This window comes from Meleagris gallopavo, chromosome 12, assembly GCF_000146605.3.
Source record: "Meleagris gallopavo isolate NT-WF06-2002-E0010 breed Aviagen turkey brand Nicholas breeding stock chromosome 12, Turkey_5.1, whole genome shotgun sequence".
Lineage (NCBI taxonomy): Eukaryota > Metazoa > Chordata > Aves > Galliformes > Phasianidae > Meleagris > Meleagris gallopavo.
Genome location: NC_015022.2, coordinates 12947467 through 12972535, shown reverse-complemented (window position 1 = coordinate 12972535; position 25069 = coordinate 12947467). Strand labels below are relative to the sequence as shown.

General features: G+C 41.3%; 1 protein-coding gene across 3 annotated transcripts in view; it reads left to right on the top strand.

The window, feature by feature from the left end:
- Nucleotides 1-25069, top strand: part of AGBL1 (ATP/GTP binding protein like 1) — a 300344-nt gene that overhangs the window by 193776 nt on the left and 81499 nt on the right. For all 3 annotated transcript variants that reach the window (XM_010717492.3, XM_010717491.3, XM_010717493.3), the window contains one exon: nt 18300-18466. In XM_010717492.3, the coding sequence (XP_010715794.1) occupies nt 18300-18466 (167 nt within the window). The remainder of the gene's footprint in view (nt 1-18299; nt 18467-25069) is intronic.

Genomic DNA, 25069 nt, shown 5'->3' with positions numbered 1-25069 from the left:
ATTTTCTATGTATGACTAAAATTATGTTGAACTGTGTAGCATTCCTCTGTCATATGACAGTGTTTCATGGCTGTCAGTGTGAAGAGAAATGGAAGGGATGCATAACTCTCACCCTTTCTGCCAAATTGTTCTTGCATAGCACTTGTGGGAGCCTGGATTATCTTGTGAAGGGGAAAGGAAGTTCATTTCTAAATGAAAACTGAAAAGAAAAGGTACACAGCAATGATGAAGTTCAGGTTTCATTAGCTTTTGATATCTCTGTTCACAGGAAAAAATCACGTTTCCTTGGTGACCTTTTAATAAATGCAAAGCTAGGTGGGAAATCTGTCTTTCAGTTCCTTCGCATTTGTAACTAATTAGAGGTCTGGAGTGTGGTGTATAGGATTGCAATGAAGCCTGCTGACAGACGGCACACTCACAGAGCTGGCATTTGTGAATGTGTGCCTTGCTGTCCTGTGGGCTTCCACGTGCAGAGGAGATGGATGTCTTCTGAGGCCGTGTTGCATCTCCTCTTCCAGCTGAGATTGGAGCAGAAGGGCTCCAATTGGGCGGCCTCCTCACACCGTGCAGCTCAGTTCAATGACAGGTATTGACAAAAGGGTGCTAAGGTGGTGGAAAGCAAAACACAGCAGGCAATTGCTGTCAGTACTGGCTCTCTGAGCTGGTGTGACCTGCTGCGTTGTAGAGTAAGGGGAAATGCCTTATTCCTTGCAAAGTTTTCTCATTACTGTTCATCCAGTGTCTATCAAGATGTTGAAAAGAACACAGCACGTGTTCCTTGACTCTTCTACAGCTTCTTAGCAATATCTTTCTCAGCATAGGCATTGTGGAAATCAAACCAATCTGGTTACGTTTTGTGGCATAGGAAGACAGGATAAGCAAGATTTGCCACAGCAATGGGTGTCAGAGAAGTTGCTGACAGAAAGCAGAAAAGACAGCAGACAAAAGTAAAGTCAGATCCTATTTAAATACCTTCAACCTCTTGGTTCAGAGATACAATGTATAAATGATGAATTGTTTGTCATGTTTTTGATACTCACTGCTTCTGGGCAGACATTTGATCTCAGGGTATTCAAGTAACATTTTAGTGTCTGCTGTTAGCTGCTGTAACATGAATGATGTCTTCTGCGAATTCAGTGCTAGAAAGGAGGAGGAATATTAGCAAAATTTTCTGTCTCTTCGGAGTAATCTTTTGTGATGCTTTCTGGAAGAGAAAAGCTCAGATTTCTGAATCTGTGTGAAAACATTTGTAGATGAGGGACAGCCCAAAGAGAGGTTGGTTTCATAGTGATAAGATCTGGCATGTTATCTACTCACATGTATTATAAGAATGAGAAGCACACGATGCTTCTAGGCTCACTCCAAACATGTAAGTACAGTCCTTTTAAGGCCAGACTGCCTTTGCTCGAGATTCTGATTGGTTGGAATAAATGAGGGTGAAATTTTGAAGAGAGATTTTATTTCATGTGCATTTAGTAACATATATTTCAATCCCCAAGGTGCTTCATCAAGTACCTACTCTTCTCAGTCGGCTCCACTGATTTCACATGAGGGTGTACAGCTGTGATAAACTGAACTGAATGTGAGGTCTCATAAGTCCTCATCTAGAATTCAAACAGTAAGAAGCTTCCAAAAAGGCCAAATCAGTCACTGAAGACCTTCTCTTTAAGACAACCAGAGCACTCCCAAACAAATCATGTTTTACCCATATTATTTCTGTGTCTGTGTTAACAAAGTCTTGGCACAAACCCTAAATAGATCTCATTTATGTTTGTATACACTTGACAGTAAGAGGAAGGAGGAGGTGGTGGAAGTGGAGAAAAAAACTCATAAAACCTTTAATTCTTGCATGGCACGTTGGCACTTCTGTGTGCCATAGCACAGCTTCTTCTTGTATAGAGAGAACTCAGTCTATAGGACTGTAGGATTTGCATCCTGTTTGGAGGAAAACCAGCAGCAGTGTGCATGAGGAGGATACTTCCACATGCAACTTTAACCTGCCTCTGCAGGCTTACTGTTTGCCTATGAATGAATGATTTGCCCCTGTGAATGGATGTACCTACTGCTCTTACAGACTTGGTAAAGAACTTGTAGGGGCAGAGCCAAAACCTTGTCTGTAGTGATTTTGCGTAATCCTCAGTGGGCCTTGGATGCAGAATAGAGGCCCCAGGGCTGGACAGAACAAACAGGGAAGTGGTTTTCAGTCACAGCCATCTTCTTCTGTTTCCAGTTGCTGAACCATTTTTTTCTACTTCTTTGCTTAAGGCTGACACTGAACATTAGGGGCTTTGGAGTGGCTTTAGGGGAGTTGTAGGGGGAAAATTCAGAAGTGGTAGAGCTGGGCCTGCTGAGGTTAGGAGCTGGTGCATTATCCAGTCCAAAACTATACTAACAGGGAATATAGAATGGACAGAGTGAATGTCACTGAGTCACAAAAGACACAGCTGAGGTTTATGGCTATACGTGGCTACAGCATGCGTAACCTATCGTGTGCTGACAATTAGTATGCTAAATTCACATACAGAAGAAGGAGTGGAAAAGAATAGGTATATTTTTCCCAAGTCATTTGACAGTCATTTTAGATTTTCATTAGGAGTCTAGGTGCTGCTTGGCTATGTTCTATGTAAAGGGGCTTAATATTTATGTTTCCATTTAGTCATATTTATTCTGTTATTTCCTAACTCGTTGCTGAAAAGTTCCATGTTACAGTGAAGCAAATGCATCAGAAGTAGAAGTACAATTCTGTGCCATTCCTTTATATTTATTGAGTGGTGACAGGTATTGCTGAGTGTAGTGGGTTCACTTATGAAGGCCTGAGATCTGTGTTCTTATGTTCTACTGTTTATAATGGTAACTGCTGAACATAATTAGCATGCTGTCGACAAATGCCTGAAGACCACGTGCAAAATTTATGAGAGAAACAGATAGGAATGTTCCCACTTAGCTGTCTGCCTATACTTTTTGAATTACACATTGAGTGTTTGTACTGCTGGGATGGGTTTATGCAGTTAGTATTTGTGGGTGCAAACTAGAGACTGTGGACGACTACAATATTAACATGAATGTGGATACACGTGGGTGTGGAAAACAGTCCAATGCGTGCTCTCTCAGACTTTCAGGTGTTCAAATGTGCACCAGTGTGTCTGATGAATGTGTTGTTATAATAGTGGAGTCTTAGAAATGTGCCCCTGTGCATCTGTGATTGCGTAAATGTGTGTGTGTGCACAGATCTGCGTACGTGCCTGATGAGAAGTACACAGAGTTTCCAAGTAGGAGATAACACAGTACCGAAATCTGCTGGAAACCCCACTGCATTCACATTCAGCCATCATTCTGTGCTAAGAAAATGGGGATTTTCCTCTGTGAAAGAAGAGGCACAAGTGCAAAAGGGCTTTTGTGGCACTGACTGTGCAGCTGATTGTCAATCTGAGACCGAGGACTTTCCATATGTGCCTTTTTCTTTCACTTACCCTCATAGATGTGACCTCTAGAAAGAAAAGCTAATAAAGCCCTTTTTCCCCCTAGAGAAATGTGCATAAGAGCTTGGCAGAAACTGCCATTTCTTGAAAGACATGTCTAACAATTTTTCCACCAGCACCAGCTCCTCCTTTTAGTCTCTGAAAAAAAGGCTTGCCAATAAAAGTCCAGAAATAACTTCTCTCACTAGAACCCATGTTTGCCAACAATAGCTAAGGAAAGGGAATCTATTTTTGTAGCTGGATTGTAGTGTAAGATACCTCTGTTGGCCTTAACAAAAGTGAACTTGACGCTTGAAGATGTCAGCCTAGTGAGTGTAAGGTAGTACAGTGAGGTTGGTCTTAATCTAGCTATGGTTTAGGATGTTGTAACATCTGTATTAAGGTGTACAGGAGAAAGATAGTTATGTGTGGATCTTATGAGAAAAGAATGAAGGTCAGTGCTAGCAGTAGGAGAAATTGAGATAATAGCAGATAGTTTACCAATACCATGTTTCATGGCCTCCAAGCACGGTAAGCAGACCAGGCTTCTGAAGAGTACTTAGGTTCAGCTATGAGCCCAAGTCATTAGGCAAGTCCATGGGTCCAACGTCAATGCAAAAACACAAGTCAGTAAGTCAGGATAAGGTCTGGTGATGTCAACGGGATCAGACAGCTCAGAAACCGCTTGGCAGGTTCATAGTGACAAGGTGAAGCTGGGAAGTCAGAGGCTCATAGAGTGTGTGGTCAGGTAAAAGCATGCAAGCATTGCAACTGGAGCTGGAGACCAGCACGTTTACAGCAGAGCCCTGAGCTGAAGTGGGGCTCTTAGGATAGGCAGGGGATATGGGTGAAGGCCTGTGTGGGCCTGGTTGAGGACCTTTATGGCCTGTTAGTGCTCTCAGAGCTCTGAAAGAGTGATTCATTTCACTATCAGAGTATCATGTCTGTGTCATTTCTGTTCCATATCAGAACTGTGGAACAGCTGCTAAAAATAAACCCTAGAAAATCTATTCCAGACTTTATACCAGACCATGTCTGTGTTGGGCAGGAGATCTGGGGTTCATTCAGCCAAGTATCTGAAAACCTCACAACCAGCTGGGTGTACTCAACACGTGTGTTAGCTGCTCATCTGAGTTTTGTAACTTAAGCTATTAATTTAAGGCTTCTGTTCACTCTGACTAGCTAAGAGCCTGATGGACTGTAATTCACAGGCATAAAGCTCTGACAGTCTCTGCTTGTAACTGCCATAATGGACAAACTTGATGTGCAGATATGTTTGTTACTTTTCTTAGGAGACAAAAACAGATTCAGGTATTCAGTTGCTGCGATAATGGCTATTCTAATAGAAGCAGACATCTTTTTACGTTGTTTCTGTTTCCTGCCAATCTTGAGCATCACCACTCTCTCCTGAATTTGTAGCTTTTTTGTCCTCCTATTTACTGAAGGTCTGTAGTTGTATGTTGTCTTTCTGAGAGAGCTCAGATTCCACCTGTCTGTCCCTGCTGTGCAGGATAGAAGGTACTCCCGTATGCTCAGGTGCCCAACTGCATCTGCAGAGCTTTGAGGTTCTTTGTCAGAAAGTAGTGCTCAGAGGCTTGCTGGTACTCCAGAAGCTGCAAGTGACCCAGAACACTGAGCAAGGGACTCCACACTCTCTACAAGTGTGGGATAGACAGCGCATCTGCCTGAGAGAAGGACTTTATCTCACAAAAAAAGAGAGAAGAGGAAAGTAACTGAAGTTTAACAGCTGCCCTGATCTCTGCAGCTGCCTTTCATCTTGCCTGAGTGAGTTTGATGTAGTGCTGTTGCTTCTTTACAGAAAAAGACACAAGTTATTTAAGACTTTTATTTTTTCTTTTTTTTTAATCTTTTTTTTTTTTTTAAATATGGCAGAATCTCAAATTATTAGCTGCAAACAATTTTGCTTCCAGCAGTGAAGGGTAAAGTATAAGAGGTGAAGAGAATTGTGGGTTATCTTCCCAGGTCTGCAGATGTCCTTCACTAGGTGCCCTTCACTAGGTCACTCCTCCTCTAATTCAGCATCCCTGTTGCAGCTTGCAGTACTGCTCTCCTATCTCCCAGAGGATATCCTGCGATTAATTGAGGGATGTATCTAAATCGCTTTAGCATGCAAGCCAAAAGTCATCAGGGACAAAGCTGTTACTAGGGCAGGAATAAAGGTCAGACCCTTGCTGACATGGTTGTCTTGATTAATTACTACACTAATCTCTATAACTCCTCTTCAGCAAATATAATTTGGCCTCATCCCTTGCTTGTTTGTTGATTTTTTTAATTTTTTTTTCCTCCATTTTCTGCAACTTAGCGGTGAGAGAACTAATGAAGAAACCCATGTGGAAAATACTACTTCTCTCTTCCCGTTCTCTCGACCAAATCTATGCCTCGTTCCCTCTTTAGTGTCTATCACCCCTGCTAGTGTGAGAGCTTTGCCAGAAGAATGCCTCTGCCCAGTTAAATGACTCTTCACTGGTGGCTTTCTACAGTGGAGTGACAGCATTGGTGAATAAGGGAAGTGCAACTGATGTCATATACCTGGACTTGTGCAAGGCCTCTGACATAGGCATGTACCATATCCCTGTCTCTATAATGGAGATATATGGATTTGAAGACTGTGCTGCTCGGTGGATAAAGAATTGTGGAGAAGCTGTGTGTGCCCCATCCCTGGAGGTGCTTAAGGCCAGGTTGGATGGGGCCCTGGTGGGGACAACCAGCCCATGGCAGGCAGTTGGAGCTCGGTGATCTTTAAGGTCCTGTCCAACCTAAGCTATTCCTGTAATTCTGTGATTCTTAGAAATTTGAGGAGTGATAGACAATTACTTGAATTACTAGGAATATGATGTGTGGAACTGGCAAAGTCAGTTCGATACTATTTTCCTGCAGCTTTTCTTGTGTAGGAAAGTACAAGGTCAATGCAAGAAAATCTTGGAGTCCCTGTTCCCTGTGTGAAGCCCAGTGAAGGGCTGAGCAGCCAACCGTGGCTGAGGGAAGGAGATGCTAGTAGTTTGGATTCCGTGACTGAAACAGCTCTGGGGACAAAACACAGAGGCTGTCCAGAGTCTATTAAGGATCACCAGCAACATCAGAAGATACTGTGGGCCTTGGAGAGGAGCAGAAGGCAGACTGAGTGAACGTGTGTGGTGAAGGGTAGTGAACCGAACCCTCTTTGGATGAACAAGAGGGAAGATTCCCTCCAGGTTACTACCCAGTGGGAAATCAAAGAAATGAAGAAAATCAATCCTTGTTTCGTATTCAGCTCTTCATTCGGGTTTGGTGTATTTTCCACTCCTCTGTGATTACATCCGTGTGTCAGTCAGGTATTGTTTTCTGCTTGAGTTGGGAATGTTCCCTAAAGCTGTTCCGAGTGCGCAATACTCTCATTCTCTTTCCCACGCCAATTTTGGAGTGAATTTTGGCAGATAACACAAGTGCAGAATGTTTACTGTCCTGTCTTACATCATCATTTTCCTGTATCATTTATTTTTCCTTTGACAGATTTTTAACACTGCCAGTCTAATATGCATCAGAGATTGTAGAGTATTACCATAATGCAGTGTATTGTGGGTAATCCCATGCAAATTGTTCTGTAGAAAGTCATGCTAAATTATCTTCTTGGGGGGGAAAAGAAAAAGGCTTTTGCTTTTATTTTTTTAACTGTTTGTTCTTTGGATTTCAGAGCAACTGCCAGAGGCAATGATTTAGAACAGTTGTTTGACATTCAGCACCACGTGAGGCGATGCTCCTCCTCACAAGACATGGTTCTAAATGCATGGCATTGTGTGCTGTACTGGGTTTATTGTGTATGTGTCTCCAGTGTTTACATTTACTACTACATTTGGTAGTTTGTCTAAGGAAAAATCTGAGTGTATGTTGGGTTGGCACAGTGAAGGTAAATGTTGCCAATTTTTCCAGCTCAATTGTACAAACATATGTAGGAAATATCAGTTTTTATGAGCCTGAAGCATCAGATGTTTCTTGAAAGTGGTAGATCTGATCATACGCACTGTGGTTTTCTCTTCTTTTGTTCTTTATTACCAAGGTCATTTGCTTTCAAACTTGTTCTTTCTAAAGTCCGTATACTTCCCCAAACTGAGACAATAATCCTCTTTCTGGACAGTACACTTGACTGCAGTAGAAATGATTGCAGTGTCACAAACAAAGGATTATCGTTTTTAGTGGAAATCATAAAAGCAGGTTGAAAAAGACTTCTAAGAAAGAGGAAGCTTATTCTTATGCAAATTTTCTCAGGTAGCACAGCTGCATGATGAGAAGTTTTGAAAGCCTATAATCTGGAGTCAGCATCTTCTCTGTTAATAAAGGTTTGCCTACATCACACTGAATGGTCAGTAGGTCTCCAAAGACTTGGAGACACGTAGTTTATTCTTTTGAGGCCTACATGTCTTTTTTTTTTTTTTGACCTGATGCTCTAGGGGTTGAGGCATTACTCAGCTGCTGTGCATTTGCTTCTGGCTGGTCTCCTCTGAAAAAGCCAAATGGAAATATTCATTGCGGAACAAGAGGAAACATAAGCTGCTTTTGTGTGAGTCACATCAGTTATCCCACTTGCTCCCCCTCACCCTACTTCTGTCTCTCTGATCTTGTTTCCCTTTCTTCAGTCTGTTCCCTACAGCCTTCAAACTCCTGATTTCTTTCCAAAAGCACAGTAAGCGGAGATGTTGGTGGGATTATAGAGTGGAAAGGGCTTATAGGTGGTTTGCAAAAGTTTGTGTCTAATTGATACTCATCCTTGGTAGATAAGTCCAAATGTCTAAGCTCATGCTGCTGATCGGGTTTCCTGTGGGCAAGTACCATGGGTTCATATCTCCTGTAATAATGTAGAATCTTCAGCCTTTGGACTCTACAGACCTACAAATCCTGATTAGCAGTTGATAGCAATTGTTTCACCTGGAGGAGCTTATCTTGATGTCTGACATCTCATTGTGTGGTCTGTATTCCCAAGATACTTCACAGAATGTCCCTTCTAACCCAGCCTCCCAGTAAAATGATCAGCCTTGCTCCTTAGGCCTTTTGGTAAAATCTCTCCTTTGAGATAACTTTCTCACATATTCTTTAACTCTTTCTATGGCTTTATTGTATTGTATATTTGCTGCATGAAACTATATTAAATCAAAGCAGGCAGCAAAGAGGATTCTGCAGTCTGAGTGCCACTCAGTGTTACCAGCTTGCCTTGGGTGGCTAGGACAGAGTACTCAAAAGAAAAAGAGAAAAATGAAATGGTCAGATTTTCACTGTTGTTGCACATTGTTCTAGTAAATGTAACAAGCAGTAAGAAGTGTCCTCTGTCAGAATAATTATGCTGTCACCCATTAGAAAACAGCCAATGAGCCCCTTATTTGTACTCCCATCCTTCAGCTTCAAAGGGAGCAGTTACCAAGCTGGATTCCTCACCAAACAGTATCTCTTTCCTCTCTGATCTTAAGTGGGCATAAATGCTTTTTGTGCTTTCCTGTGTATCTGTGGCTTGGGAAATCAATGGTTCCTTTGTTGTTTCAGAAGTGCTAATACAATAAATTCTGGAACTGTAGTTGTTTGCTTACCATCACTGATCTGAAGTTGGAGGGAGTATTAGGTAGGGAGACCAGCTTTGACAGCTGAAGATGACCAAAGAGAACTCATGAAATTAAAAAAGATGGAAAATTGACATGAGGAAAAAGTCTCAGAGTAAGGGGATGGCCATGCATTGTATGTAGAATTTGAGGAATGAGAGAGGAAGGCTCACAGATCTCTTTGTGAAGATGTGTTAAGTAAATTTTTAAAGAGACCAACAAAGAGAAGATCTTGGGCTGATCCGTGAATATGTGCACGGTAATTTAACTGCAGGAGCTGGCACGTGGTGTGGCCCAGGCAAGAAGACTGCCTTCAAGTAGAAGTTTTGCTCTGGTGCCAATGGAAGCAGGAGTTGGAGGAAATGAGGGACTTAGTATAGGACAGACTTAGATCTGGAAAAAAGAGGCACGCGCCAAGGCATAATCAAAAGGCTCTGGAATAATAAGGAATTGTGAAGGCTGAGATTTGGATGCATTCTGGAGCTATTTATGCTGTCCTGGGGCCACAAGCACATTGGCAGAGCTGGTAGGCAGCCAGAACAGGAACAGAGCAGAATGCTATGGGAGTGCGCTTGCTGTTTTATGCAGGAAGGCAATGCCTGCATGTTATCTGTTGGTGTTATTTTATATTCAGCCAAGGCTGCTACACACAGAATCAGGTGAAGCTCAGGTTTTATTCCTGTAAGAGTTGTAAGGGAACAAAGGAATGGAAGATTTGAACAGCTAAAATCATTAATAATGGCCAGTAGAGTGGATAGCAGACATTTAAAACGTGCTTAGCAATGCGCTGTGATTCCTTATGTTTTAAAATTTACTCCAGAGGCTGAGAACCACCAAAAAGAGAACCACAAGCACTGGAGAAACAAAAGGACAGGGAAGCACAGTGACTGAGTTAATTGCCTTGACGACATGGTGGGTTGTTTGCTTTTTTTGTTGGAGTTTTGGAGTAAGGCACAAAAGAGTCATTTGTATAGTGAAAACCTACTTAAAAGTCAGGAAAAATTGGTGGGATATATTAAGCATCATTGGGGTGGGAAGAAATGGATAGTAAGGTGACTCCATTTACCACTCTGAGTTGGTCTGTATTTCTTTAATGACTGAAAAATGAGGAGAACAGTAAAATACTAAGATTTACTGTTTGCAGCTGATATGAATTATACAGTAGGAAGGAGGACAGCAAGACTGTGGTTATGGGAATGGAAGATAAAATGCAGACGGTGGCGGGGCAAAGCATGTTTGAAGGAATAGTTTAAAGCATTCAAACACATGGTTGGGCTCTGAATTAGCTCTAACTATTCAGAAAAACATAAGTAGCGATTAGAAAGACAGCTCAATAAAGATATCTGTGCTATGTGCTGCAGCAGCATTAAAGGAGAGTAAGATGCTTGTGTATGTGAAAAAATGTAGACTTGGAAGATGTTATAATATCCCTGTAGACGTGAATGGTAGTAGCTCCTTTGGACTACTGCGTGTGTTATGGGTTATTTTCTTTGTAAGAGAAAAGAAATAATGAAAGTGAGGCTAGAGAAAGCGCATTAAGGTGTTTGGTGGCCTGGAAGGGAGCTTTGATATGGGAGAGTATTAGTGATACTTGAGCTATTGAGAGAGAAAGGGAAGGAGTGCAGAGAGCTCAGCAGTAACACTCAGCACTGTGCTGGGGAGAGGCTTCACAGTGATGTGGATATTTGGTGGCAGCGTAGCAGGAAGCAGACTCGCCACCCCATTAAATTCCACTCCATGTAACATCGCTGCCAGGTCAACATGCAGCTTTGCTGGTCTGCTTGTGTCTGTAATGTGCTAGCATGGGAATAGAGCACCAGAGATCCTGTGGGGCAGACAGCTATCAGGCTGGAGCACGCTGTGATATCTGGGTCATGCTGTGCTGGCTTCTTGCTAAATGCACTCTAGTGCCTTAATCATTATGTTGGTGCAAAAGTGATACCGTGATCCATCCTGGGGTCTTATTTTGGATGGGAAAGAAAAGCATCCTAGCCTTGCTGTATCGTTTTGGTCAGTACATATTTTCACCACGTCTGGGTTAGGCAGAATAGCATGTCTTTTATGAGAGTGAGAGGGAAAGGCTTCAAAGATTCCTACATTGCATTTTATAGCATAGTGAATTTCAAAATAAAATCTGCTGTGCAATTTCCCAGTATTGTTATTGTAAATACTGACTCTACTGTAAAGCCACACAGAAAAATAACAAGGTGTTGTGTAATATAAAACAATATGGAGGGCATTTCATGAAAAGATACAATTGCTTCTTTATATAACACATAATTAACCAGGAGAACCTGATAGTGAATGACATTATGGAGACAAATGCTGTATTAAGAACGTTCAAAACAGGTTAGACACTTTCTGAATAGCATCTGTATTTACGTTAGCCAGAATAAACATCATAAATCCTTTTGTTCCCAAGCATGTAGTGATCACCAGCCAGGATTAGGAAATTATTTTACTCCCACGGTGAAATATGGCCAAATGGGTTAAACTCATAGCTGAAAAAATGCTTGGGTGGGCCTGGAGTCTGCTCACTTTTCTGTATGCTGAAGTTACTCATACAAGCAGAGAAGTGGAAGTAGAGAGGGAGGAAAAGTGATCCAGGGATTAAACTGCCAATTTAGGACTTGCAAAAATTCAACTTCTTGCTTTCCCAGACTGCTTTTATGAGCTAATTCATTTGACACAGACTCTCAGATGTACTTAGAGCTCCACCTCACATTTAATCTTCAGGCACCTCAGGCTATAACCTGTCTGTGACTTGTTCCAGGTTCCACAGAGTTCACATAGCAGAAGGTATATGCGTGAGAGAAAGTCGTGGTTAGACTACAGATGAATGTTCAAGGCACAGTCGGATGGGGTAATACCAGTTAGCCTGTTGCCAGTACTGGGACCTGCATTAAAGAAAGGAATTTTCTTGAACAAAGCACTTGGTTGTCACCAGTATCAAATAGCTTTCTTTTCTCCCACTGCCCAGAATCACTGTGTGACCTTGAACTGTTTCCCCATTTCAATTCCTTGTCTGCCAAGTAGGAGAGTTAATTATCTGGAGCAGTATTTGTTTTCTTTCAGGAATTAGCACTTATTTTTTTTATTTATTTTCTGCTTTTTTTTTCTTCCCTAATTAACAAGCAAACAACACCAACAACAAAAACATACTGGCAATTCCCATTACTTTCATTCTTTGCCCTCTGGACCTTCACTTCCATGTCTTCCTCCTGCTTCCTCCACGTGCATTATGGCTAGTTGGTAATGTGAGATATGCATGATGTACAGATAACCATTTGAACCGGATCATGCAGGTAGACTTCTTCCTACAAGAGTCTGCAATCCTTAGATCAGAACTTCAGAGACTGCTGACCCAGTCTTCACAAAACAGGGCAGGCTCTTCTGAAGTGCTCCGTTCTGCCTTCACATATTGTTCGTTCATCCTCTTAGGTTGTTTGAGAAGACATTGCGGGAAGTGGTGAAAGATTGCTCAGCCTCTGCAGTGAGGGATAATCTGCTAATGCTGGGTCTGGGTCCATCTGGAGCCTAAAAATACTCCCCTAGCATGTCACATAGTAATGGATGAGACAGAAAGCCAATGTCTACTAGTCAACTTTATTGGAAAACAAGAGCTCTGCAAGGAATAATGTTTACCTATATGGCTTGTTTACATAGGGGAGAATATCTTGATTTTGCTTTCTATTTTTGTCCATCTTTTATTCCCGATTCTGCCACTTTTCACAGTTATGCCCATATGTATATGTATACATTCCAAAAAGTGATACCCAAAAAGTGATCTAGCAAAACTGGACTTGTAGGTACCCTGTACTACCTTTGGTCTCATGCAGCAGTGCAGAAGAGGTGTACCAGCATACAACAAGTATGGAAGCATTCCCTACCCAACCACTACCGCTGTGTGTCGGTGTGCAGTCTCTGAGGCAGGGTGATGAGAATGTAGTCTCATCCTTGTGCTCACCTTGGATGGTTTTCTATGCTATCTAAATAAGTAGAACCTACCACCAGTTTTATTGTTTGCTAAATCCTCAGTTCTCTTATTAGGAGGCCTTTCAGGCCTCTTTCTCCTTTCTGATCTGCTTCCCTCCTCCCTTGAATAATCTTGCCTTGTTAGCATCTTTAGCCAGGGAAAGAGTCCATTTGAATGACAACTCAATAACCCATTCTTGGGTACCGAAACAAAGAAGCTTGCTCAGTCCCAGCTGAATCAGAACCCAGCCAAATTCAGCAGATTTTCGGAGAGGATTGAAGGCAAGCTGGGCCTTGTTTCATCACCCAGTGGCCAAAGTACTAAGCATAGTGGGGACTGACATTCACAGTGAGGTACGCCTTTCCAATAGTGAGATGAGGATTGAGGGTTCCATTAGTTTTCCTCTTGTTATCATTCCTCTGTATCAGCATCCACTGACCTCAACCACCCCTCCCTCTTTCTCATCCTTTTATCTCTCCAGTCCTTTTATCTTCTGTCTTTAACTCCAACCCCTCTCATCTTTCTAGAAATTCCTGCTACCCAGTTTTTTTCTTTCTCTTCAGCCTTTTCTGCTTGCTTAATCCCTTTGAAATTTTTTGGCCCAAATTTCCATCCCCTAAACTTTGTCTGTTCTGCTTGCCATACCTACTGCTTATTGATCTCTGGGGCATGAGAAAAGCTGGCTCGTTCCCTGCTGTCCTCATCTCAATAACTGGTTCCCCAGTGTGTGTCAGCATGTTTTCTTTCACAGGGGTTTAAAGAACACTATCTTTTGGGGCTGGCTCAGGCTAAAATTTCGGCTGCAGGCACCAGGCACCAAATGTTTCTTTCAGCTGCATGGTTTATCCTGTACAGCCTCGAAACAGTTTCTATTAGTATTCCGATGGAGAACTCACTGATGGAATTAGTGGGAAACCAGACTGTCAATTTATTTATACTCAGCCTTAGGGCATAACCATTGTGCATGTGTAAAGCTATTGAGATGCAGAGAATACTCTGCATGTGTGTGTATATGTGTTGACTGGAAGTAAGTTTGCAGGGAAAAAATATTGCCTCAAGGATTGAGCAGTGCCCAAAAGTGACCATACTGCATGCCAAAGATCCCTTTTCTCTGAATGCAAGAGAAAAATGATGGCTCTGAAATCTGGTGTCTACTTGTGTTTATTAATATCTTTCAACTCCAGTTTAACTGCAGCTCTAGCTACCCTGCTGGAGAGAGAAATTTCTCATTTAACTTTTGGAGTTCTTCCACCTTCTTCAACAATATCTGTGTTATGAAACTGTTGCTGCCTTTGGCTGTGGGATTGTTTAAAGCATATGAGTAATGAATAATGAAGTTTTCCCATTACATTGTCTTTTAGCCCGTGATGTGTTTTTGGGCAAATTGAGAGACATTGGAAGCATTTAGTTGTGAATATATAGTTGGTGCATCAGTGCTGAATGTGAATGAACTGTTTTTCCGGTATGATTTCATCAGCTTTCATTAGGAGAGTTTTTATTGCCATTATCTTGGCCAAACGATAAATCACAGAATAGCTTTATTTTTTTCCTCCTACCATGTTTCCTATCACTGTGACACAGTGTCAATTAGGAGATGCAGGTGAACACCTCACTGCTCTAGCTGTTATAATAAAAATGTTTTTGGCAGAAAAGAGAAGAATGTATTGGTCTAACTAGACCAAGAGCTAACAGACTGTGTCCATTTAATTCATCTGATTAGCCATGTTGAGTTCCTCTGGAATGTTTCTTCCCACAAAATCACGTATTAAGATATATCCAAATATTAGAGAGTTACTAGATGATGTCTCTTGCCATACTGTCTGCTGTGGTATGAAAAAATGAGAAGACATTAGCAAAAAATGTTTAGCTCCATTATTCTTTATAATAGCCAGGAAACGATTAACCTGTTATCCTTTAACATTATGCCTTTAAAAGACTTGCATGAGGAGGCCCTTGGGACCAATGGGCATATTTGTATTGTGCAGCAGAGCATGCTGTATCAAGCCGATGCTGATCCAGACTGGTACTTTCATGTTACGAAGAGCAAGAACTGTGCAAAGATATGAGCTGATCATCAGAGTAGAATAGCTTTGTTAGCATATCACTGTGCCTAAACTAATTAAGACTGATGATCTTGTCTGCAGCTTTCTGGTGCAGTTCTTTGATTCAGACTTTGCTTAGGTTTTGCTGGCTTGGAAGACTGCACTGTGCTCCACTTCTCTTACAAATGCCTCCAAAGGAGGACGGAGCCATAAGGCATTGTGGTAGAGAAGGATAGGGTCACTGAGAATTCAGGACATAGCAGAGAACCTGCTGGCAGGCAGAACAGCTTCCTCCTGTACGGTAGTGGCAAATGGATTATATATTGCCACTATGAGTAGAAACAATGCAGCTTCACTGCCATGGAGGTGTGCCTTCCCACCAGCTTCTTAACCAAACCAAAGTTCACTACTTCTCTTTATCTCTTGTAGAGTTTTTTCACAACTCAAAGTTGTGAGCGTGATCTTACCATTTTTACAGCTATGTGTATTGCAGAGCTATGAGGGAAATCCCTTTCAAGTAATGCAAGAGGGGCTGGATCCTAACCAGAGCACCAGCTCGTGGCGCTGCTGGCAGATGCCATCAATACCATTAGTTTGATACGTCAGTTCTGTCGACATCTTCACTTTAATGGTAGTCACCTATGCAGCTTCAGCCCCAACCTCTGTTGAGAGCTGAGGAAGAAAAGGGAGAGCATTTTCTGAGTTAGAAAATAAGTTTGCCTGTGTTTGAAGTGAATTAAATATGTTAACTTGTAATGTTCTAGCTGAGGTTTTCAGCTGTTATTCCCAAGCTGTCTGCTCTGAAAGCAATATGGGTCCATCACACAGCAGCTAACTTCAGAGCACGAGCAGTTACTGTCTGAGGCTTCTCAGGTGTATTATAGTTTTATTATTATTATTTCTCTGTTCATAGTTTCTTAAGGCCTCTTCATATCCTGAATAAAACCCCAGGGAATTGTAAGCCCACAGGCTGAGTTTTAGCACTGTCACTATTCGCATCTCCTGGATTGATGGGTATTTAGTGTGCTGCCTAGGTCTTGGAAGCAGGACCCTGAGATACACCCCAGGGAAAGCCCCAAGATGTTCTTTGTATTTTTTAGCCCTGAGAGAGTAACTCTTCGTCTGTGGAAGTGACATTTTTTTGCTCAGAAATGTCACCACTTCTACCTGCCGACTGTAACTCTGGCACACTAAAATATCTTCTGAAGTAAAATAATGAAAGTTAGAAATCTATGTAGAGCTGCTAGGCCCTCGCTGTTTTGTATTAATGACCATTGGTTCCTCGAAGCCTCTTCATCTGTTTTCTTACCATTATTAATAATTACTATAGTTCATTGTACCTGGCTCTTACTTAGCAGAGCTTGCAGTATAGGTGATTAGGATGGGAGAAGAAATGATGTTAGAGATTTGCTGACTGCTTTAAAGATATTTAAGAGACTTTCTGAGAGCAGAAGTCAGTTCTCCAGAGTCCTTCAGCCCTGCCTGGTAGTGAGGCTCTGTTTTCTCATATTGTTTGTGTGCTCTTTTAGGCATGTCCTCTGCTTATCTAGCTGTCCAACCACTCCGTATTGTTTGAGCTCAAAATAATGCGTTATTTGTTCCTGTTCATCATTATAATTACCTTTTCATATTTACTCATAGAGTTTCAGAAAAGAAGTAGAATTTCAATGTATTACTACAGAAAAATGTATTTGTTATCAGATAGGGCTTCTGTAATGCTAGATTTTCTTTGTACATTCTGGACCTGCTGGAGTTGAAGCGGAGGCTTTCACCCTGTGAGGTACTTTGTGGCATCTAACAAACATGAACCAAAAAAAAAGCATTACAGGGGAACCGTAGATGGTCACCTGAGAAACCTCTTTCTTCAATCCATCTGCATGCTGTTGGCTCCCATTTTCTCTCAGCTCTGCAGAAGATCCTAGGGAAGTTACAAATGCAACGTTACACAGGAAACATACAAAAATTTAAAAAGCAAAACAAACTACTAAGAAATATGAGATCAGAGCTCAGCCCCCTGTTATGGGTTACTGGAATATATATATTGGCTCTGTTACCTGTAAGATATCCACTAATAAACACTGAGTGGAGGGTCAAGTGCAGGCCATGCTGGCATGGAGCACACACCGTGCTTGTGGCTGCTGCCAGGGCTGTTGAACATGGACTTGTGGCAGTTGCTAAGGAAACAGTCTTGGAAATGGGATTGGAGTTCTTGTCAGAAGGTTGGCTGCAGAGGTGGTTTGTGCTTCAAAAGCACACAGGGCTGATACCGACGAAGGCAGCAATGGATTTGACCCCTGGTGTGAAAGCATTAAGGAGTAACACATGATGTGATCACTAAATGCCGAAGATGAGGGATTTTGCAGTTTCTTTGGGTTATTTTTTTTCAGTGATTCTTTTATGGTTTTGGGGTTTTTTGGTCTCTTGCCATCTCACTGCTTGTGAGAAGCTACCAGTAATTACGCTGGATTACTCCTATGTAGGCCCTTGATGTGTTACTTTTTTGTTGGATCTTTATTTTTTTATTTAGTGTAAAAGCATGCACAGACTATTCAAAGTCTGGGCTCTTCCAGGTGAGGATCCATAGCTTGAAGGAGTCATCTTAGAAAGGTGATGTTGGTAATCCTAATCCTGTTTGTGCATTTCTTTGCCTGCACGTCTCTACTAGAGACATAAGCTTTTAATAGACTGAGAAATTCCTCAGAGTTGTTTGTTATTTTGCAATTACTTTGTAATTGATTTTCTTAAAAAACAATTCATAACTTGTTAAAGATCTTCCCTCCTTCCCTCCTCACTGTTTTTTCTTTAATCTCTGCCACTGCCCAGTATTTACAGTCATAAAACCTATTTGTTTCCCATTGCTTAGGGAGATGACACTTCTACAGAGAGAATGAAAAAATGAGACCTAATGATTTCTATTTAGTCAGATCCTCCTGGGGTATGAGTCTAATTTTTACAATGACAACTTCAGTAAACATAATCAAAGCGGTTACACTACTTGCCTCTGTTTCCCCAGTTAATAGAAAGCCCCCCAGTTAATAGAAGCTATTTTAGAATAGATCCTGCAGAACAAATGCTGTCATTGAATTCACGAATGACTGAAATTTCTGCATATATAGAAAGCAAACAAACACCTCATTCAGTTGGGAGGAAGAAAACGAAGAGCTGTCCTTCTGAAAAACAATCTCCCGACACCTTCAGTTTGTACACTCAGCAATGAAATTTCCTACTTTTTTTCCACCAGGGCCTGCAGCTGGGAACTCAAGAGCTGGAGGAGATGGGAAGCAAGTTTTGCCTTGCTCTGCTCATTCTGCACCTCAAATCCTTTCCCTGCAGCAAGAAGGTGATGGCTCAGGCAGCGCTGCTCCTAGATCTGGAGGAGGAGATAACGATAACAGACCGGGCACAAAGGTCAGTGACAGTTTTCTTGTGATTTTCCTTTTCCTCTCAAAATATTTATTGAGCATATGGATGGCACTGTCCCAGAGTAATTCATCAGCAGGAAACTGAAGTTTCAGGTGATATTCTGTCCACCTCATATCCCTCTGTGGGGACAATCACCTCCAAGGAAGACGTTCTCTAAGTGCTATAGCACTGGGAACTAATATTGAAGATTAGTAAAGGGCTTTGATGGTATGGTTTAGAAACTTATATGCCTGATTCTGCAAGGATTCGCACAGTCATTTCTCTTTTCCTCACAGCACTAATCCTACAGACATATAAAGCATAGGTTTTTGACTTTTGGTGCATGTGATGAAGTCATTATCCAAACAATCATGTAGGAGATTTTTTTATCAAATTGAAAAATTCATTTCTTAGTTTCCTATGTTCAGTGGGATGTATGCAACTGAGATTGCCTCAGTATAAATATATGGGGAATTTGGCCTGGATAAATGTCAGAGTATGGGATGCTTCAACTGTAATAAAGCAGAAATGTATGTGATCTTTCTAAACCATCCTCTTCTAAGTGCTACATGCAAGCACTTACACTTGCAATAATGTTTTTTCAAGACAAATGGAGAAAGAAAAACTTAGTGATATGATATGATTTGAAGCTCCCAGTGGGTTTGTTATCAAAGAGTGCTTCCAGCTTCATCAATGAAAAGCCAATTTTTCTGTTGCAGAAATGCCCCCATAATTTACAGCAAGCTTCCAGTCTTCCCCCTGCAGGAATAGTTAACTGACATTAGCACCACCTGTTCCTCATGCCTGAAACCATTCTTACAAGCTTGGTTTTTAATGTTTATGGGGAACGATGAAAAAAATTGAACTAAAATATAGAGACATTCCTTTAGTATAGCTGTGCTCGCTTGTACATAGGAACACATAAATGAAGCAATTAGCATGTATCCTAAATGGTTTCAGTATTGTGGACAGCCATCCGACAAATTGCTGGTGTGTCATTAGAGAGAACTACTGAAGCCTGGCCAGGTGGATGGGTTTGTGATATAAATCAAAATTTCAGTTCTGAATTAGAGCTAGAAGAGCTTTTGCATGAAAATAACTTCTGGGAAGGAAAATATTGAACTTTGACTTGCCCCAAACACTGAAAATAAGCCATCTGGTCATACTAACTCCGTGAGCACTTTCTCTCATTCGTGTGGTTTCCCACTGCCTTTTTCTTTGGTTGATTTCATGTTAGTGAGCATTCATTTCATTTTTTCCTGATGTTGTGTAGGTAATGGACCTTTACCAATATAGCAGTAAGACACTCTCTAATGACAAATACTTTTAAAGAAGTTAACAATTAAAGAAAAATCTCTTGTCTTGTAAAGCTCCCATAGCATTCCAAACATGTTTGTAGTGGTTGAAAGCAAAGCACTCTGTCCCTTCAGGGTTCCCCAGCGTTAATAACTCCATGTCATTCTGGGGATGGAATGCCACTGCTGAAAGCAGTGTGATGGTCACTTGTTCGTTTTCACTTCACTGGGTAGAATTGCAGATTTGTGGAGTTCCGATGGGTTAGGTGCAATTAGTTGGCATTTGTAGTATAAGTAAACATTGCATTGTTTGCTCCTGTGTAGAGATTTGCCATATTGTAGGAGCTTTTTTGTGGGAGATCAGGAGAAGGGGACCAAGGGGTTTGTAAGCATATTCTATTTTATGATAAATAATTCATTGAAAATGATTGTGCAGTATATTGATTCTGATTCAGAAAATTAATATTTTGCTTCTGCGTTTCTTTGAGTCTCACCAAGAGAATTGCATAATTTGATTTTAGTGGGAATAGGAGGCCTACAGGAACCAAAGGAAGAATGCAGAATACAGAGAGCACACTGCTGTGGGCAGGAGAGTAGCTGTATCCAGGCTTCTCCCCCCAGCTCAGACTTTGAAATAAAAATAACTCGTAGACTTTGAAATAAAAAAATGATTATCCATCAGAACATTTCTCTGGAGGTTGCAGTTTGGGGTACCGCTCAGTCTAATCTTACTCTGTAAAGATGAAGTCCAGTCTTTCTCCTTTTACGTAGCACAAGGAGGTCACCAGCATCTTTCTGCTTACTGGTGGTGTGTCAGTACATCAAAGGAAATTATAGTCTACTTTTTCCAAGTCTAGAGGGTTTAAGGAGCAGGAAGTGTTTATAGCTTAGAACCAGCGCTGTTGTCTTCTGTAGTTACCACAAAGATGCACAGCATCCTTGAGTACTTTCTATGCTTTCTTCTTGTGAGGATGGAAATACCCAAATTATTTCTGTACCTTTGCCAAAGCAGAGTTAAACTTGGGGCCTGCAGGTGCAACACAGGAGTGCTCTAAATGGTTATGCTGTGGGATGTCTTTCTTGTGTGCTTTACACTGTGAGCAGAGGTGGTTTAAACACCTTGCAGGTAATCTCTTTGCCAGAATTCTGTACTGTGTAATGAATAGTGGGTGTTTAAGTGGGAACCAGTGGCTCCAACTGCAGCTAATGTTTGTTTCTGTTGAAGTGTATTGCAGAAAACTGTCTTGCTGACACGTCTAGAGAAGGATACACATACGGATGTTTCCTATCAGAGCAGGATTAACAGTGTCAGAAGAAAATGATGACTATTGCTCGACCTTGATGAAAATGCAATTGTTATTTCATTGGTAGGATTTTGTTTTGCAGAAAACAGGCTGAAATTGCACTGACCATTACAGCTGTGATCAGTGAGATTCATTGCATGGTGCTTATGTTAAATACGTCTGTCTAATTTTCTAAGTGTGCATTTCTGACTGCCCATCTCTATAGTACTCTGGGTGACAGGTCAAGCCATGGAAAGAGAAGTTAATCCAGTACTGGACAGATCTGACTTCCAGATGAAATGTCTCATGGCAAAGGTACATAGATCACAAGTCAGAGGTCTTTTCTGTTATGAAACCCCTACAGTTCATGTCCTGCATTTGCGTCTTTTTTATCATGGTGTCTGGTGTGCGTGGCATTGACTTGGCATCTCAGCATCTCCCTCCAACAGCGAACATTTTCACCTGTCAACTTTTATAAGTGGATGTGTCTTTTAATTTTCCTCTCTCTGCTAAGGGCATTTTCAGCCTTACCTTTCCACTCTGCTGTGAGGAGGATGAAGGAGCAGGCTGGACCGTGGCTACTATTCTAGAATAAACTATTTGCTCTGTCAGACTCAGTGAGCAGTTAATTGAAGCAAGGTAATAGCTGCTGGGGAAGTGACTGGTGTAATGGAGGCATCCTGTGTGAATGGGGGATTTCTCCCACCTGATCTCATAGTGTGCAGTGTACAGTCTCCAGTGAGCCAAAGAAAGGTGTACTAAACCTTTAGTGGTCCTAACTAAATACATTTTGGAACATAGGCAAGAATTTCTTCTTGACCTCAGTCTAGCATGAACAGTAAATGAAGTCATTCACAAGCATTAACTGTGGAATAAGTACCCAGGAGAGGCAGAGTAACAAAGTAGCTGCATTTGAAAATAAGTAAAAGGGGAGTTGAATTTTCATCTCTGGGGCTCACTAATAGAACAGTAGAGAAATTCCCCCAGAGCCGGGAAATCTTTAGGCATCATGAAGTTCATATAAAAGCTCTTTGTCTCTAAGGTCTATGTGGCAGCTGTCTCATGAACATGCCAAAAGGTGAAGCATAAGATATGATACGTACATGAAATACATCAGAGCCTTAATGTGTGATGGCTGCAGGGACAGGGGCAGGAAGAGCTGCTTTCTCCCTGTGTGTCACTAAAGTTCGTGGGATGGATAGAAACTAAGCACGTTCAGGACTTTTCCAAGCTCCACTTAGTTACCAGGATAGATATTTGCCCTTCTTAAGGCTGCCTTAAAGACCAACAGGTAACTACTGAGATTATTGCCATGAGATGCAGTGAGATCATAGGATTTCTGGATTACCTGAAAGTGCTTGACTGTTTGGAAATAGTGTAACTCTGAAATCTCTACAGTAAACTGCATGTTCCTTACTCAGATACTCTCTCTCCACAGAAAGCTCCTTCTTGCTTCCTACTCAATGCTGTATCTTTCCAAAACTGGGGAAAGTCCAGTAAAGGGACTTTTGTTTTGACTCTGTGTAAATGCTGTGCTAGCAGAGTCCTGGAACCAATGCTCCAAAGGTTGTTGGTACTTCATGTATTGCTTCCAATGATTATTAATTGAAGACAAAAACAAGTGGTTATTTAAATGTTTCCAAAAGAGTAGCATCCAGAAGACATCCTGCAAACTCCAGAAGCATAGATAAGTCTGGGGATGGAGCAAACTCTTGATCATCCTAATAAAATTCTCATAACTGCCCGCCTAGTGGTTAAATCGTTTAAGGTATTAGCCAGCTTTTAATTAGCATCCAATGCCCCTGGGACATTTCTCCTTAACTCTCACACTTGTTCAGGCATCATCACCCTCGTGTTGCACAAGACCTCCTAAAGAACTTTGTAGTTTGTGGGTTTTTATTGTCACAAACTTTTTATAGGTGTTTTTTTGCATCAGATAACTATTTCTCCAGCAGCATGCGATGAGGCCGGTTTTAAGGACCATTCTGCCAAGGTCAAAGCTCAGATATGTGGAGAGTTTCCTGCATTTTGCAGCCCTCTTCTATAAACAAGGTAATGTGTCAGTTGATCATAGAGGCATTTTACTCTCTTAACTCCTAAATATACAGTATTGTAGATGCTGGCCTCACAAGTGTGCTTTTGCTCAAGAAGAACCACTAATTTTTGCATTTCCAGCCTCCCACCATGCCTTGCAGTCAGTTCAGGCATTCAGAAGCTCTCTTCTGGGAAAATGAAATGACAGCATGTACTTCAGACATCATGTTTTTTGATAATAAGTTTCATGCCTCATTTGCTATGAAACAATTGGGTTTTAAGTCAGTGTTGCCCAGGTAACTTCACATTTTTCATGACCATAAAGAGGACGAGAAGTGACTGCTCACTTAGAGCAGGTTTGAGAAAGCAAGAGCATTCCCTTGTTAAAGGTGTTTTCCCCTTTTTCCTCACGTTTTGAATGGATGGCATGTTCCTTCATTCTCTTTTTGCATTTGTGCCTGGGAGTGCTTTTATTACTGCAGCAATTGTAGCCCTTTGTTTGGGAGATGTTTCTTACATACTGAGGCAGACCTTTGCAAAGTCATTAAGTGTTTTCTGCTGAGTCAGATATTATTCAACTCTTGTGTTTCTTTATCATTTCTTATGTTTCTTCAGCAGAGCCAAATTTCTCTCCGCCCCAGGTGGTAAATACACCTAACTGTGATATTAATCAAAGGCAGAATGCTTAATCACTACCGTGGCCCTTTGTTCAGATGTAATCTTTTTCATCTTCCATACGATGAGCAGTTAAAATGGTCGGTGAGTGGATGGCAAATCCAATAATTGACAAGAAGGATTTGTAGATTGTTTGGAACTGTGCTTGCTCTTCTCCTATACTGCATTGATGCACCATCACAATACTGGATAGTATTGAACTGTTGGATTTCCCATCTCTTCTCAGTAATGCATCCTCCCCTGATTATGGCTGTTCAAGCAACTCCACTCATCTTTTAAGCTATTTGGCCAAAATGTCATTCGGATCAAAATAGAGCAAAGCAGACCCAAAAGTGGGAAGTTCAAACAGCAGAAGAACAAAGAAGGAACGAGGCACGTTGATTTCAATTCAGGCATCTTTAACACATCTTTGAACAGCAGAAATACGGCATGATAATTCTGTGCAGTGATGGCAAACGGCTCCCTTGCTTCCTGGTTTGTGTCTTCTTGTGCTTACAGGTGAATGTGGGTTTCATTCACTGTTACAGTTTTTTTGTTTTGTTTTTGTTTTTTTAATTATATGAACCGGAACAAATTTCAGCTGAAGTATTTGAGTGCAAGGCAGTGCTTCACCCTCCCAAATGCCCCATCTCCTTGCAGCTCCAGCAGGCTCGGCATCTGGTCCACTGGGGCAGGCTGGATGGTTGGACTCTGGGGAGTCCTCTGACACATTCATGAAGATGAAAGCACTCTTTCATCATTTTGTGAATCTAATTCCCTGGAAAATGTCAGTGGGAATTATCTAGCAGTTTTGATTCAGATTTCTGTTTGATTGATTGAATGTTCGTTTTTCTTTAAGTAAAGATTTGGAACATTTTTAACCTTGATCATCTATAGACATTAAATATCTTTTGGCAGCTTTCAGAAGAAGAAGTTGTTTATTGATTCAATTTTTTAGCTGAGTCACAGGTTGTACTGCTGGTAAAGGAATTTGAAGTTTCTACTGCTTTGTGAACATCTATGAATGTGGCATTTCTGTAGTTGGATGCCGAGTAAAAAGGGCATGGTGATGGTGATGGATTTACCTAATAAGCCAAGTGTCACGTTTGCCACATTGTGTCACGTTAGCGGCATAGACCATGGGGCAAAAGGAGCTGCTAATGTATTTAATGTAAGTCTTCAAGGGCACCATCTAACTTCTAACAGTAATGGAGTGTGTCAGCTATGAGAGCAGCTGAAGATAGGTTCTGGAGTGGACTCACATTACTGTAAGGAGTCAGAATCAGTTTATGACTACCAAGAGGTATTGCTTAAATACTCTAAATATATACTTTACAGTGATC